The following is a 13,561-nucleotide window of genomic DNA, read 5'->3' as shown; positions in this document are numbered from 1 at the left end:
CAGGTTGGGGTTAGGTCATTCCTGGGGAAGGCCAGAGGATGCCCATGGGCTGGTGGCCAGAGCTGTACCTCTACCTCCCTGGGTGACAGGTGGGTTGGCCCTACCTGTGTGTCTACCAGGGCCTGTGTGAGTGAATTGTCTCAGGGAGCCAGCCCCCAGAAGCAGCCCTGACCCACAGGAGCCACAGCCAAGGTCAGCAGTGCTGAGCAGACTCACAGACCCACTCCTGCTCACAACATTCTCTTCCCCACTTTGCCCGGGCACAGACTGAGCATGGCGGGGTGGGGCGGGGAGCCACCCAGCTGGGAAGGGACAGGCCTGGGGCCTCTAAGTAGGAGTTGACTTTGCATATCTGCAGGTGCCTGTGTTTTACCTACCTGGGAACAAGGGAGGGAGTTTTGAGATGATAATGTTCCCTCAGGTTTTTTTTGTGTGTGTGGCCACACTGCGCAACATGCAGGATCTTAGTTCCCTGACCAGGGAACAAACCTGTGACCCCTGCAGTGGAAACAATGAGTCTTAACCACAGAACCACCAGGGAAGTCCCATGTTCCCTCAGACTTTGAAGGCTTGACTCCCTGACTCTTCCCTACTGTTGCTCTTGGGAAATGGTTGTCATTTGAGTCCCGATCCAGCGTCCATGGTTTTTTGTGTTTCTGCACAAGCATTTGGGCTTTTCCCTTTTTCCAGCCGATCTGAGATTTCTGGGGTACCCGTGCTGAAGACCTCATTCTTGTCTTGGTCACTTCTAGGCCCTAGGCCCTCAATGTCCTTCAGTTCTTGGGAATTTTCTTGTGTTTTTTTCATAATTTCCCTCTTTCCTGTTTCTTTTTTTTTTTTTTTTTCTGTTCTTTTGTTTGGGGATTTCTATTAATTGGCTGGTCATATCTCCTAGTTGAATCCTTTAATAGTCTTATTTTTTTTTCTATCTCTTTATCTTTTTTAACTTCCTGGAATATTTGACTTCTTCTGACCCTGCAGTGGGATCTTAAATTCTAGTTATTATGGCTTTTAATTTTTTTTGAGAACTTAATAAAAACTTAATAAATTTTTACCATTCGCCTTATTTTACCATTTGTCACACTTGCCTTATTTTTCAATTTTTTTGAGAATTTATTAAAAACAATAAATTTTTACCATTTGTCACACTTGCCTTATTTTCTTTTTATCTTTCCCTTTTCATATCTAAACCATTTGGGAGTCAGTCTCAGACATCCTGCCCTTTACTCCTTAATATTTCAGTGTCTTTTTCCAAAGAACAGGGACATTGTCTTATATAACCACAGTACAGCAACCAAAATCAGGCAATTTCACATCAATATGGCACAGTTAATCTAATCTGCAATCTAAATTTCAGTGATGACAGTTGTCCCAATAATGTCCCACATAGCATTTTTCCCTGACCTAATCCAGGATCTGTATCGCATTTAGTTGTCCTAACCTATGACATACTTAATCCCCAGGGCCTCTCTCCTGTCCTCTGCACCGTTTATAGCATCACCTATAGGTGAGAAGATTTTTATTAGAAGCAGACCAGCACTAATGCCTCGAGCTAAGTGGCATGACACTGTCCCCATGGGAGCCATTTGACAAAGGAAGGTGACCACGTGCAGAGCCTGTATGACTGTAGAAGGCGATGGTCCATTTCTGTTTTGGCCCAGAAGTCAGAGATGGAGTTTATTCCTTTTTGGATCCCCAGCAAGATTTCTGGCACACAGTAGGTACTTAATAAGTGCCTGTGATTATTTGACATGGGGAGTCTGTTTCTTTCACGATGTGCTGAGCCTCTGCAGATAGATCTGGCGTTGTGCACGGGTGTCTGTGTGGGTGTGTTTGTGTGTCTGTGTGCATGCATGTCTGGGCATGTGTGTGAAGGTGCGCATAGACAGGGGCTGGGCAGAGGCTGCCATGGTCACCTGCGGAGTTGTGAGCTCCTGATTGTCCATGCCAGGTATTGACACATCTTGGGCACCTGTGTGTCTGCAAGCCCAGGTGGGCAGTAAATATCCATATTTTGATGAAATTGACCTGGTCCTCACTCAGCCCCATGCAGCCAGGGCTCACTGTCAGATATTGCAAGTGTTCCTCTCTTGTCCCAGGAATGTGCAAAGGTCCTAAGGTTTGGGTGCTGGAAGATTGCCCAGTGGTCATGGGACATCTGAGCTTGCTGAGATGTCCTCAATCCTGTCCTTGTAGTCCCTTCGGGAACTTTCAGGCTTGCTGGGTTCCAGAGGCCTCTGGTCTCTCCCTCCCCTCTCCTGCTGGATATAGCCCTCATCTCCCCCTCTCCCCGACCCCTGACCTTATGGTTTTACAAGAGACAAAAGCCAGGAGACTGCACCAACTTTGTACCCTGAAAGCCCTAAGTGGGGGCCTCCCCAGCCCAGCCAGCAGCTCTCTGCTTGAAGCGGGGTTGGGGGACCAGGCAGGAGAGGTTTTCAAGGAGCTGCTTTGCCAAGACAGTGTGTATCTGGGTGCATGTGTGTGAAGATGAGGGTCTTGAGGGGGGTGTAGGATGGGGGAAGGGAGGGGTCTTGGGAGATGGTGGTGGATGTGGATTTTCACATGGAGCAAGCGGGAGGCACAGGCTGGGCACCCCCAGTGTTTGCACACACAGCGCAGTCTGAGATGTGTGAGCCTCCCCCCTTCTGCCCTGCTGAGGGGAACTGTCACCCTAAACCGCCTGCAGGCCTCCAGTAAACCAACCTAGGCCCCCGCCCGCCCATGTAAGTGGAACTGTGGGGCAGCGGAGAGCTCTGCCATGAAAAAATCATGAGGACACCAAGCTGTGGGCCTGTTTCAGGAACAATACAGGAGGCTGGGCCCTGGGTGCCTGCCAAGCTGGACCCCAGGAGAAGGTGATGGGGCCCAGGAGTGAAGAAATCAGGGCCTCAGGCTGTGCCCAGCAGCATCTGGACTAGCAGAGTGGCCGTCACCTCCTTGCGGGGCCAAGAAGTCTGGGGGCAGAGGGCCAAAGGGGTATGGCAGAGGCCTGGCCATGGGAGGGGCAGAGTACGGGATGGCCTGGGACAGGAATGCCAACCAGAGCAGCAGCTGGTAAGGGCCTGGGGCTGAGGCGCAGGCTCTGGAAAGCGAGGTGGGGCGCTGGGGATTTCCTCTGTGAGGAGGAATTCCCAGAGACTCACTGCCCTGCGGGATGGGTCTGTCTGGCATTGCTCAACGCAGGGGGCCAAGACTTCAGTCTGGGAAAGGTGTGACTATGGAGGTCCCTCAGCCGGTGGGGCTGTCCTGGCCTCCATCCTGGGCCATTTCCCAGTTTCCAGGCTCCAGGCCAGCTGAGGTGGGGAGGGCCCCTTCCCCCAGCCTGCACACACACAGCACCTGTGCCAACTCACACCACCAGCATCAGTGTTGCCCGGGCACTGAGCCTGGTGCATGCGCTGGTCGCCATGGCAGCAGGTAGTGTGCTGGCAGGAGCCCAGGCTGGGCTCTAGCATCTAGGGCTGGCTGTCTAGACATGCGGAGGTGGGCATGCTTTCCCTGGTAGCGCCAGAGGGGCCTGGCTGGGTGGAGTGGGAGGTGGACCCTCCAAATGGCCAAGCCTGCCCATCCCCCAGCACCCCAGGAAAGGAACAGTTTCCTGAGAGCTCCAGGGTGGATGCCAGGGGCCTGGGGGGCTTTAAGGCCCTCTCTGCTCTTGGCTCTAGCTGGACACTAAGACAGCAGGAGGCTGAGGATCGGCCCCAGCCTTTTCTGCTGGCGCCTTCTGACAGCTGAGGCCACCCCTGCCTTCTGGGCCCAGCTGTGGCCATAAGGGTCCATCTGGCTGTGTCCATCTGCAGATGGCCACTCCCTGAAGTAGGGAGCCAGAGGTGCTGCTCAGCTTGGAAAAGTTGCCCTCCTCAAGTCAAACATATTAAAGTTGGTGTGTCAGGTGGCCTGACGTCTGTGCCCAGGCCTGGTCCAGGTTGCAGATGCCAGCCCAGGGTGGTGTGGACACACTGGGCTTGTGCCCTCACCCCTGGGAAGGGACTGTGTCAGTTTCAGAAGTGAGCAGGGGCAGGTGAATGGGGGTCCCAGAGTGGCAGGGACTTTGGATGCCCCAGAGTGTAGGTTGGACAGGGCAGTGGTGGGCACGTTTGTGTGCCCCAAGTGGGTGGCTGTGTAGACAATTTCTGGCAGGGGGCATGGGGTTCTGTGAGAAGGGTGCTCCCTATTGCCTGGGGATGCTGCCGCGGGGCTGCAACACCCAGCCCACCACAGGCTCTCGTAAGGAGTGTACATCTGGGGTGTGAGGGGCACCCCTGAAACAGATTCACTTATGCTGTGCACAGCCTGGTCGCCCTGCTGGGCAGATATGAGTGCGCTCTGAGACTGGGATCCAGAGCAGCATCTCCAGACTGGGGCTGACCCAGCAGGTGGCCATGGCTCACGCTGCCCAGTTCCTGTCTGTGTGTACTTAAACACACACACGGCCCAGACTCTCATGCACACCGCCCCATCTATCAGCAGAGGCTCAGCCCATCACATAAGAGCCCTACACCAAACAGGCACTTATTAAGTACCTACTGTGTGCCAGAATCTTTTGGGGAATCCAGAAAAGAACCATGACCCTAGCAGGCAGCTGGACGAGGGCCTGAGATCCTGAGGGGGAGGGAGGGAGGGGGGACCATCTGTGCAAACTACCTCCCTCCAAGGAAGCCTGGGCTGGAAGGCTCGCCTCTCAGAGTCCCCCTGGGGCCTGAAAGGCCAGCCCATGGCTCACGCCCCTGGGTTAGTGCCAAGGAGCCCCACCCCACCCCCACCTGGGGCTGTGGGGCCCTAGAATTGAGAGGCCACAGGCCCTTCTTTCTGGCTCTGCTGCTGAGAAGCTGCCTGGAGCCAGGCCCACTTAGCGCCTGGCGGCTGGGCTTCCTCCCGTGGGGCACGTGATGCCCATGAGCGCCCTGCCAGCACCAGTCAGCGCTAATGAGGCCGTCATGCTAATCGGAACCGGCCAGCTCCTTTGCAGCCTGACTGGGAGTTGGGGGTGCAGAGGAGAGACCAGTGCCCATGCCTGGAGGTGGCCATGGGCACAGCTGCCCCTCAGCCCACTCCCCACCCCCGTACACATGTGACCTGAAGTGTGGACAGCATCATGGCTTGTACCTCCAAACCAGGACATTTCCCTGGCATCAAGGCCTGGGCAACCCAGTCCCATAGGAATTTGGGGGTATTTTTTGTGGGCATCATCTCTGGGGAGGGGAGTGCAACCCCAGATTGCATCTCCCTACCATGGGGTACCTGGCATGCAGCCTAGCCAGGCACACAGTCAATGCCCCATAAATGTGTGGGTCGCAGAGGTGGACAACACTAGCCCCCAGGGAGAGCCAAGACCAACCCCTCGCTCAGCTGACCTGTGGCGTGCACTATGCTGTCATGGGGATTTGTGTGCAGGCCTACCTCCCTGAACCCCAACCTGAACCCCCCAAGCAAGGGGTCGGGTCTCCTGGTCTCCTCCTCAGTGTCTGCACGTGCCTGGGGAGGTCATTGTCCGGGACCTGGAAAATGGAGGAACGAGTCCTGACCCATGTGCCCCTCTGCCCCACCCACTCCCTGGGGCCTACGCATGCCCAGCCCAAGGCCCCTTCATTCTGTTGGACCCCCATATGGCCTCGAAAGGGATGGAGGGGTGATGCCTAGAACATCAAGGGCAAGACTCTGGGGGCCGTGGCTGGAAGGGGCCTGTGGCTCCCAGTCCTGGTCCCCAGAGAAGGGAGGCCTGAGGGTCACACGCTGTGATGAGGAAGAGGACACCAAGGCTGGCCCGGGCCCAGGACAGGCAGCTCTGGTTTCACTACTTGGCTCCTGGCCCCTGAGGCAGGTGCAAGAGACAGACAGGCAGGGCAAGGCTGAGCAGGCCCGCTGCAGCTCCCAAAGACAGCCCCCTCAGGCTTAGCGTCGGGGGCGTGGGGAGGTGCAATGGGGCGGCCCCAGAGGCTGGGCTGGGAGATGCCGGGTCAGAGGTAGCCAGCTCTGGCTTCTCCTAGCCTGCTGGCCTCATCCCTCTGCTGGGAAAGCTTCGCCCTATGTGATCCCCGGACCCAGCCCATAAAGACCCTGCAGTCAGGCCAGTCGCTCTGGCAATGTGAACAGCAGTTCAGCGGTCTCCAAGGCCACCCATCAAGGCTGGCTTCACCAGAGCTTGCCCGTAGAAGACAGAGCAACCTTATGGGCCCTGAGAGTTGCTCAGGGTACAGGGGTCAGGTCAGCCTGGCCCCGTGACCCCGAGTCTGACAGCCTGCCACCTCCTTGTGTTGCCTGGAGTCATGTCTGCTCCACGTTCATGCTCCCATGTCACCCTCCCGCTGTGCAACCTGCAAGGCGGGTGTAACTCTCCATCACACAGCTGCCACCTCAGCCCAAACCAAGGGCCCTTTTCCCGGGGCCCAACACAACCAGGCTCCCTGGCCAGTGTGAATTCGGCCAAGCGGCTGCATCTCCACACCTGGTTTGGATCTGGGTGCCATGGGTGCCAGGATGGGGACAGGGGCACCTGGCCCCACTCACTGGCACTGACAGCCCTGCCTGCCACTTTCCCAGCAACAGGCCACCCTCGGGAAGCATTACACTCAGGGCTGCAGGCTGTGACCCAGGGGCCACTGAGGGGGATGGCATGCGACTCAGCTGCAGCCGCCCGGGTTGGAGGCCTTGCCGCACTCCTGGCAGCAGGAATCAGAGAAGCAGTAACTGGATCTGGCGGCTGAGGGTGGAGGGCTGCGATCGGGTTGCGGCCACATGCAAGTTTTCCACCAGGCGGCTTTCTCTACCTCGGGAAAGAGCTGGGCTGGGCTGGGGAGTCTGTGCAGTGGGTCTGGGGGCCCGGAGGTGGGGGGCAAGGAGAGAAGCCAAGACGTGCAGGGGCCAGAGGGCGGGGCACAGGACCCGAGCTGGGGCCCGGGCAGCTGCCAGCGAGGACAAGGAGGTGGTCGGCCCTGCGGCGGGTGGCGCTCTCCAGCCCTGCCGACCCTGGGCTCTGGCCCCTGGGCAGTCCGGGAGTGGCTGAAATCCAAGCTGGGGTAACGAAAGGCTGCTGCTGTTCCTAAGCCGGCACAGCTCTGATCCGCCCTCCCACCCGCCCTCTGCTGCCCGCTGGCCATGTAAGAGCTGCCTGGGCCCGTGACCGCTGGCCAGAGGCAGCATCCGAGCGGGCAGCAGGTCCATGACGCCGGCTGGGCCTGGGGGCCACGGGCCGACCCCGTCGAGCCAGGCCTCTGGGGGACCTCGGGGGCCGTGAGCACACAGAGAGAGCTTCCCAGGCCCCTCTCGGGGACCTCAGCCAGGCCCGAAGATGCCCACCAATGGCCTGCACCAGGTGCTGAAGATCCAGTTTGGCCTCGTCAATGATACTGACCGTTACCTGACGGCTGAGAGCTTTGGCTTCAAGGTCAACGCCTCGGCACCCAGCCTCAAGAGGAAGCAGATGTGGGTGCTGGAGCCAGACCCGGGCCAGGGCACAGCTGTGCTGTTTCGCAGCAGCCACCTGGGCCGTTACCTGTCAGCCGAGGAGGACGGGCGCGTGGCCTGTGAGGCGGAGCGGCCGGGCCGCGACTGCCGCTTCCTGGTCCTGCCGCAGCCTGACGGGCGCTGGGTGCTGCAGTCGGAGCCGCACGGCCGCTTCTTCGGCGGCACTGAGGACCAGCTGTCCTGCTTCGCCACAGCCATCACCGCGGCTGAGCTGTGGACCGTGCACCTGGCCATCCACCCGCAGGCCCACCTGCTGAGTGTGAGCCGGCGGCGCTACGCGCACCTGTGCCCGCAGGAGGACGAGATCGCGGCGGACAGCAACACACCGTGGGGCGTGGACGCGCTCGTCACGCTCATCTTCCAGAACCGGCAGTACTGCCTCAGGTCCTGCGACAGCCGCTACCTGCGCAGCGATGGCCGCCTCGTCTGGGAGCCCGAGGCTCGCACCCGCTACACACTCGAGTTCAAGGCGGGCAAGCTGGCCTTCAAGGACTGTGACGGCCGCTACCTGGCGCCCGTGGGACCCGCAGGCACGCTCAGGGCTGGCCGCAACACACGGCCCGGCAAGGACGAACTCTTCGACCTGGAGGAGAGTCACCCGCAGGTGGTGCTGGTGGCCGCCAACCACCGCTACGTGTCCGTGCGGCAAGGTAATGAGGGTGCGGGGCCGGCCATGCTCTCAGTGTGGGGCTTGTGCAGCGAGTGGCACGGCAGCCAATGGGTGGGGACGTGTGTGTGGCAGCACACAGCGTAGGTGGGTGGGCCGTGGGCCACGCATGGGGTCCCTCCTGAGCCTTGGGCCCGCTGGACAGCTACTGGATGCAGGATGGGCAGCGTCCAGCTGGAGGTGGTTGAGGCCCAGGTCAGCTGCTGTGAGAAGTAGGAGGGCAGGCCCCGCCCACACTGGGCTGGCCCCCTGCCCGCCCCTCCCCTTCCCTTCCCTCACCCCACTTCTGAACTTTAAAGGGTTTGGGAGGCGACCAAGGGCAGGGCAAGGAGAGACAGCAAGAGTGGAGTGGGGAGGGGTCTTGGGGTTCCTCCAGTCCAGCGGGATGTAAGCGGCCCCTCCAGGGCCTGGACTCCTTGGTGGGGAGACACTGTCTCTACCCAACAGGTGTGGCATGGCTCCCCCCAAGTCCCGGATCATCGGTCACCTGCTTCATGTGACCGGTGGGCCCTTCCACATGTGATCACATGCCTGTGGGGTGAACGTGGGCAGTTCCTACTTCCCCTCGAAGAAGGTGAGGTCCCAGAGTGGCCCCAAGCTGCTTGGGCTCCTGGCTCTGTGCACCCAGGAGTGGCTGGGCATACCCTGACCCGGCTCACTGCCACCACCTGGTCCAGAAGGCAGAGACCCGGCCCTGAGCACCTGGAGGGGTGGCCCAGCTGTGGCTCTAGGGGCCCCTGCCTGTAGTCCAGGTCTTCAAGGCTAGTGCAGAGCAGGGACCGGCATTCAGCGAACACCCCCAAGCACTTGCGGCATGTGGTCGGGTCCTGGGGCAGGAGGGCAGACAGCCAGCCCTGGTCCTTCCCATGTCAGGTCCTACTGTCTGGCCACACTGCTTTCTGGCCTAGGCCAAGGCCCATGTGCTTGGCTTGTCAGTAAAAGGTGGGCAGCAGTGTGAAAAAGCTTTCTCTGTGAGTCAAAGGAGATGCTGGATACAAAGTATTCGCCTCCCTGCTTTCCTTACAATGAGCCTGAGGGCATAGGACCTGGCCCCGAGATATTCAGATGTTGACTTGGCTACCAGTGATTTGAGGAAGTGGAGTGTGGCATCTCAGTGCTGTGGGAGGAGGGGAGCGGTGCCACTAGATTCCAAGGTAGCTGGAGTGGCGGCTTCCGTGGAGTGGTGGTGCCTCGGTCCCTGTCATTTTGCTGGTCAGGCAGTCCCCAAACCCATCTCCTTCCCCCTGGAGTGTTGGTGAGCACCCTGGCTTCTCCTGCCAATATTTTTCTTTTGCAGCCTCTATCAGCCAGGCTCTGCTTGTTTCTGCTGTGCCCGCTGCCGGCCCTCACTGATGTGGCATTGCTGTGGGGCCGCCCAGCAGGCAGTGTTCGTTGCTGCAAGTAACAATGGCCGCAAATTGGCTTAAGCCACAAGGACACTGATTATCTCACCTAAACGGAAGTCTGGAGGCACGGGGGTGGTGGGGTACCCGGCAGGCACCACTGCCAGCTCAGTGGCATCACCAAAGTCCTCCACTCTTTCCTCTTCGAGGAACCTCTCTCCCAGGACAGCTCTGACCTCAGGCTGGTGCCTTGTGGTCACAAGACGGTTGCTGCTGTTCCAGGCTCACATCCAGACAGGACAAAGTCCAAAGGAAGGAGGGGCACTGGCTCTTCTGAGTCTTCGCAGGAGTAAGGAAAGTTCTCCTGTAAATGCTCTCAGACACCCACCACTTGACCAATCCCTCCTGGAACAGTGGGGTCCACACTCTTTGCGGGCAACCAGGACTCCGTGGAGCCTCTCCTGCCTCAAGGCCAGGGCCCCAGGAGCAGCCAGCTGTGTGAGACGGAGCCCCTAGGCTGCATCCTGTCTGGAAGGGGGGTGTGTGGGGCAACGCTGGGGACACCAATGGCTTGGCCTCAGAGATGGGGGTGGAGGTGCAGCCACAGCCTCAGACCCCTGACCTCGCTCCCCCCTTAGTCCCTGCAGGGATGGCTCCCTCACCTCCTCAGGTCTGCTTCAGAGAGGCTGTCCCCGGCCAAAACCCACAGCATTCACAGGCACTGGATGTACCACCATTCTTGTTGTCCGCCGCTCCCCACGGACCAGTGCTAGAAGGGCAAGGGCCGCTGTCTGATTCGTTACTGCCGGTCACGGGCCCAGGGGCAGCTGGCGCTCACTTTGTTCAGTATCGCTGATGGGACGGTGGGATTGGCAGTGAGGATGCTGGGCCACCTTCTTTGGCTCTGAGCGATGATCTGTGTAAGAAGGGAGACAGACCCCAGCTTGGGGGGCTTTGGAGGGCACAGCCATGAAGGGTGACAGGTCCTGGCCTCTGCAGTCTGGGCTCTGCCTGCTGGGGGAAGGGCAGGACAGGATGTGGCCCTGACCCTCAGGCTCTGATGGGGGTCTGCCACACTCCCTCCTGCTCCCCTAGCTGGAGCCGCTGGAGGCCAGCCTCAGGGGACCTCTGTGATCTGCCATATCTCTTGGAGTGGCCAGTTGTGATGGAACAGGGATGTGGTTTAAGGGAAGATACTGGGGAGGCTCTACCGCCTGCCTGCTGCCCCCCACCCTGGTCATGGATGACCCCTTCGTCTCCCTCCCAGGAACCCCAAGCAGAGCCCCAAGTAGCCTTGCCCTCCCTCAGGGTTCTTGGGAGACCACGCACATGTGAGTGAGGGGCTGGGGAGGTGACAGGGGTCCAATCCCTGCTCAGTGCCCAGGAGCAAACCCCAGGCCCCTGCTGTGTCCTGAGCCATGGCTGGGGAAGGACAGGGACCCCACTGTGTCCATCCAGTGGCTTAGGGGAGAGTTATAAATAGAGGCTGGTGTAAGTCCTAGGTCGAGAGAGCAGGAGCAAGCAGATTACCTCACGATTAGCAGAGGCAGGGGATTTGCCGGCACGGAAGGGCCTGGTTCCTGGGGCTGCGGTGGGAGCTGGGCAAGTACCTTTTGGAAGCAGTGTGTATGGGTCCATGACGCACTCACACGGCCCTGGGGCAGAGCTCCAAATCTTCTAGAGTCCAGAGAGTTCTAGATGAGACCCCCACTGACTTCAGGGTTGCCCCAAGAGCATGCCTCCCCATCCCTCTGCTCCCCACCCCACCCAGGGTGAGGCGTGAGGGGCTTCCCATCTCCTCCCTCCAGGGATCAATGTCTCAGCCAACCAAGACGAAGAACTGGATCATGAGACTTTCCTGATGCAAATTGACCGGGAGACAAAGAAGTGCACCTTCTATTCCAGCACTGGGGGCTACTGGACCCTGGTCACCCACGGGGGGATCCAGGCCACAGCCACACAAGTGTGAGTGCACCATCCCCACCTCTATGACCATCTTCACCTCCACCTCCACCATCACCATCACCACCTCCACCATCACCATCATCACCTCCACCCATCACCACCACCTCCACCATCACCATCACCACCGCCTCCACCATCACCACCGCCTCCACCATCACCATCATCTCTATTACCACTACCACCTGCATTACCACCTCCACCTCAACCACGGGGACCACACAGCAGCCCAGCCAGGGAAGAATGCCCACTGGGGTGAGGGACAGCTCTTAATGGTGGTGGGGGTATCAGTGGAAGGCAAGTGCCTGTCCCTCCGAGGGGGTGGTATTGGACTTGAGGGGGATGGGGAGGCCTGACCCTGAGCCCCCACGTCCTGCTCCTCTGAGGGGACCTTGACCTGCCCCTTCCAGTTCTGCGAGCACCATGTTTGAGATGGAGTGGCGGGGCCGGCGGGTGGCCCTCAAGGCCAGCAATGGGCGCTATGTGTGCATGAAGAAGAATGGGCAGCTGGCGGCCATCAGCGATTTTGTGGGTGAGCACTCCTCTCATTCCCTGGGGAGACTGGGGCGGGGCCCTCTGCCTGGGGCCAGGGCCAGCTCGGAGACCCTGTCTCCACGAGGGCTGGCCCCTCTCCCTCCCCGTGAAGCTGCTGCTGTCCTCGCTAGTCCAGATCATTGTTCTTGACGTGGGGGAGCAGATCCAGAGCACCCTGATCACTGCTGCACATTTGGGGAACCGGGGGCTCAACGGCTGCAGGCCCCTGGCTAAGGCCACATAACGCAATGGCAGTGGCAGATCGAGGCACACAAGCTGGGCAGTGAGTCCGGGCCTGGAGCTCTTCCAGGGGAGCCCCGTTAAGGCCCCTCAACCCCTTTCTCACCATCAGGTGAGGACGAGGAGTTCATCCTCAAGCTCATCAACCGGCCCATCCTCGTGCTGCGGGGCCTGGACGGCTTCGTCTGCCACCGCCGAGGCTCCAACCAGCTGGACACCAACCGCTCCGTCTACGACGTGTTCCACCTGAGCTTCAGCGACGGCGCCTACCAGATCCGAGGTGCGGGCGTGCGGGATGGGGGCGGAGGGAGCGCGAGGAGCTGCGGCCCGGAGAGAGTGGGGGGCGCCGAGGGGGATGGGGGGAGCGGGGCCGGGAGCGAGCCGCCCGCCGACCCCCTCTCCCCTTAACCCCCAGGCCGCGGCGGCGGGTTCTGGCACACCGGCAGCCACGGCAGCGTGTGCAGCGACGGCGAGCGCGCCGAGGACTTCCTGTTTGAGTTCCGTGAGCGCGGCCGCCTGGCCATCCGCGCCCGGAGCGGAAAGTACCTGCGCGGCGGCGCCTCGGGGCTGCTGCGCGCGGACGCAGACGCACCGGCCGGGGTTGCGCTCTGGGAGTACTGAGTGCCGCCCTCCTGTCCCCCATTAAACCGTGTCTGTGACCAGCGGCTCGCGGGTCAGTGGCGCCGCTCGGGGTGGGGAAGGGTGTGCGCGGAGGGTCTGCAGGCTCGCTGGTCTCAGAGTGCTGCACAGGAGCGGCCCCTGGCCCCTCCGCCCTGGGGCTCCTGCGATGGCCGCTGGACAACTACCCCCTCCCCCCCAATCCCTTATGCCCAGAAAATCCAAGGTCGGGGCTTGTCCAGGAGGGTCCAGCCGATTGAACGTCCCACAACCCCATCCTGGACCAGTCCCGGGCCTCCTATTGTCCGCACCCCCCCACCCCGGGATTGTCTCTCCTTGGCGCATGTCCCCTCCCTAAGCCTGGGAGAGGGGACCCCCACTCTACTCAGCAGGACCGGGTTGGGGGTGGGGGAGCTGGAAGGAGCCTGGTCCCAGGCCCCAGCAAGTCGGGTAGGTCAGAGGGTCTTTGGAGTCTCCATAGTGCACATCACTGCTCCCTTCCCCAAGGGCAGGGTCTTAGGGAATCCTGGAAGCACCTGATGGAAACGTGACACCCACCCGTCCCAAACAGGGCTGTGTGTGGTCAGCCATGGGGGAGAGGGCCCTTCTCAGCCTCTGCGCCCGCCTGCTGCCACCCAGCCCCACCCAGCCTAGGAAGGGTGGATGACTGGGACAAGGCCCATGGTTCACCCATGTGCTTCCTCAAACCAGCTGGCACCCAAAACCCCTG

General features: G+C 60.3%; 1 protein-coding gene across 1 annotated transcript; it reads left to right on the top strand.

Annotated features, from left to right (window-relative positions):
* The first annotated feature begins 7,291 nt into the window (after positions 1-7,291).
* On the top strand, positions 7,292-12,834 carry FSCN2 (fascin actin-bundling protein 2, retinal). Its single transcript, XM_060082504.1, has 5 exons — positions 7,292-8,117; positions 11,286-11,442; positions 11,850-11,971; positions 12,326-12,493; positions 12,629-12,834. The coding sequence occupies exons 1-5, from the start codon at positions 7,292-7,294 to the stop codon at positions 12,832-12,834; spliced, it is 1,479 nt and encodes a 492-aa protein (XP_059938487.1).
* Positions 12,835-13,561: the final 727 nt, after the last annotated feature.

The sequence above is a fragment of the Mesoplodon densirostris genome, chromosome 18 (assembly GCF_025265405.1).
Source record: "Mesoplodon densirostris isolate mMesDen1 chromosome 18, mMesDen1 primary haplotype, whole genome shotgun sequence".
Taxonomy (NCBI): domain Eukaryota; kingdom Metazoa; phylum Chordata; class Mammalia; order Artiodactyla; family Ziphiidae; genus Mesoplodon; species Mesoplodon densirostris.
Note: the sequence above shows the minus strand (reverse complement) of the source record. Positions and strands in the feature narration are given on the sequence as shown.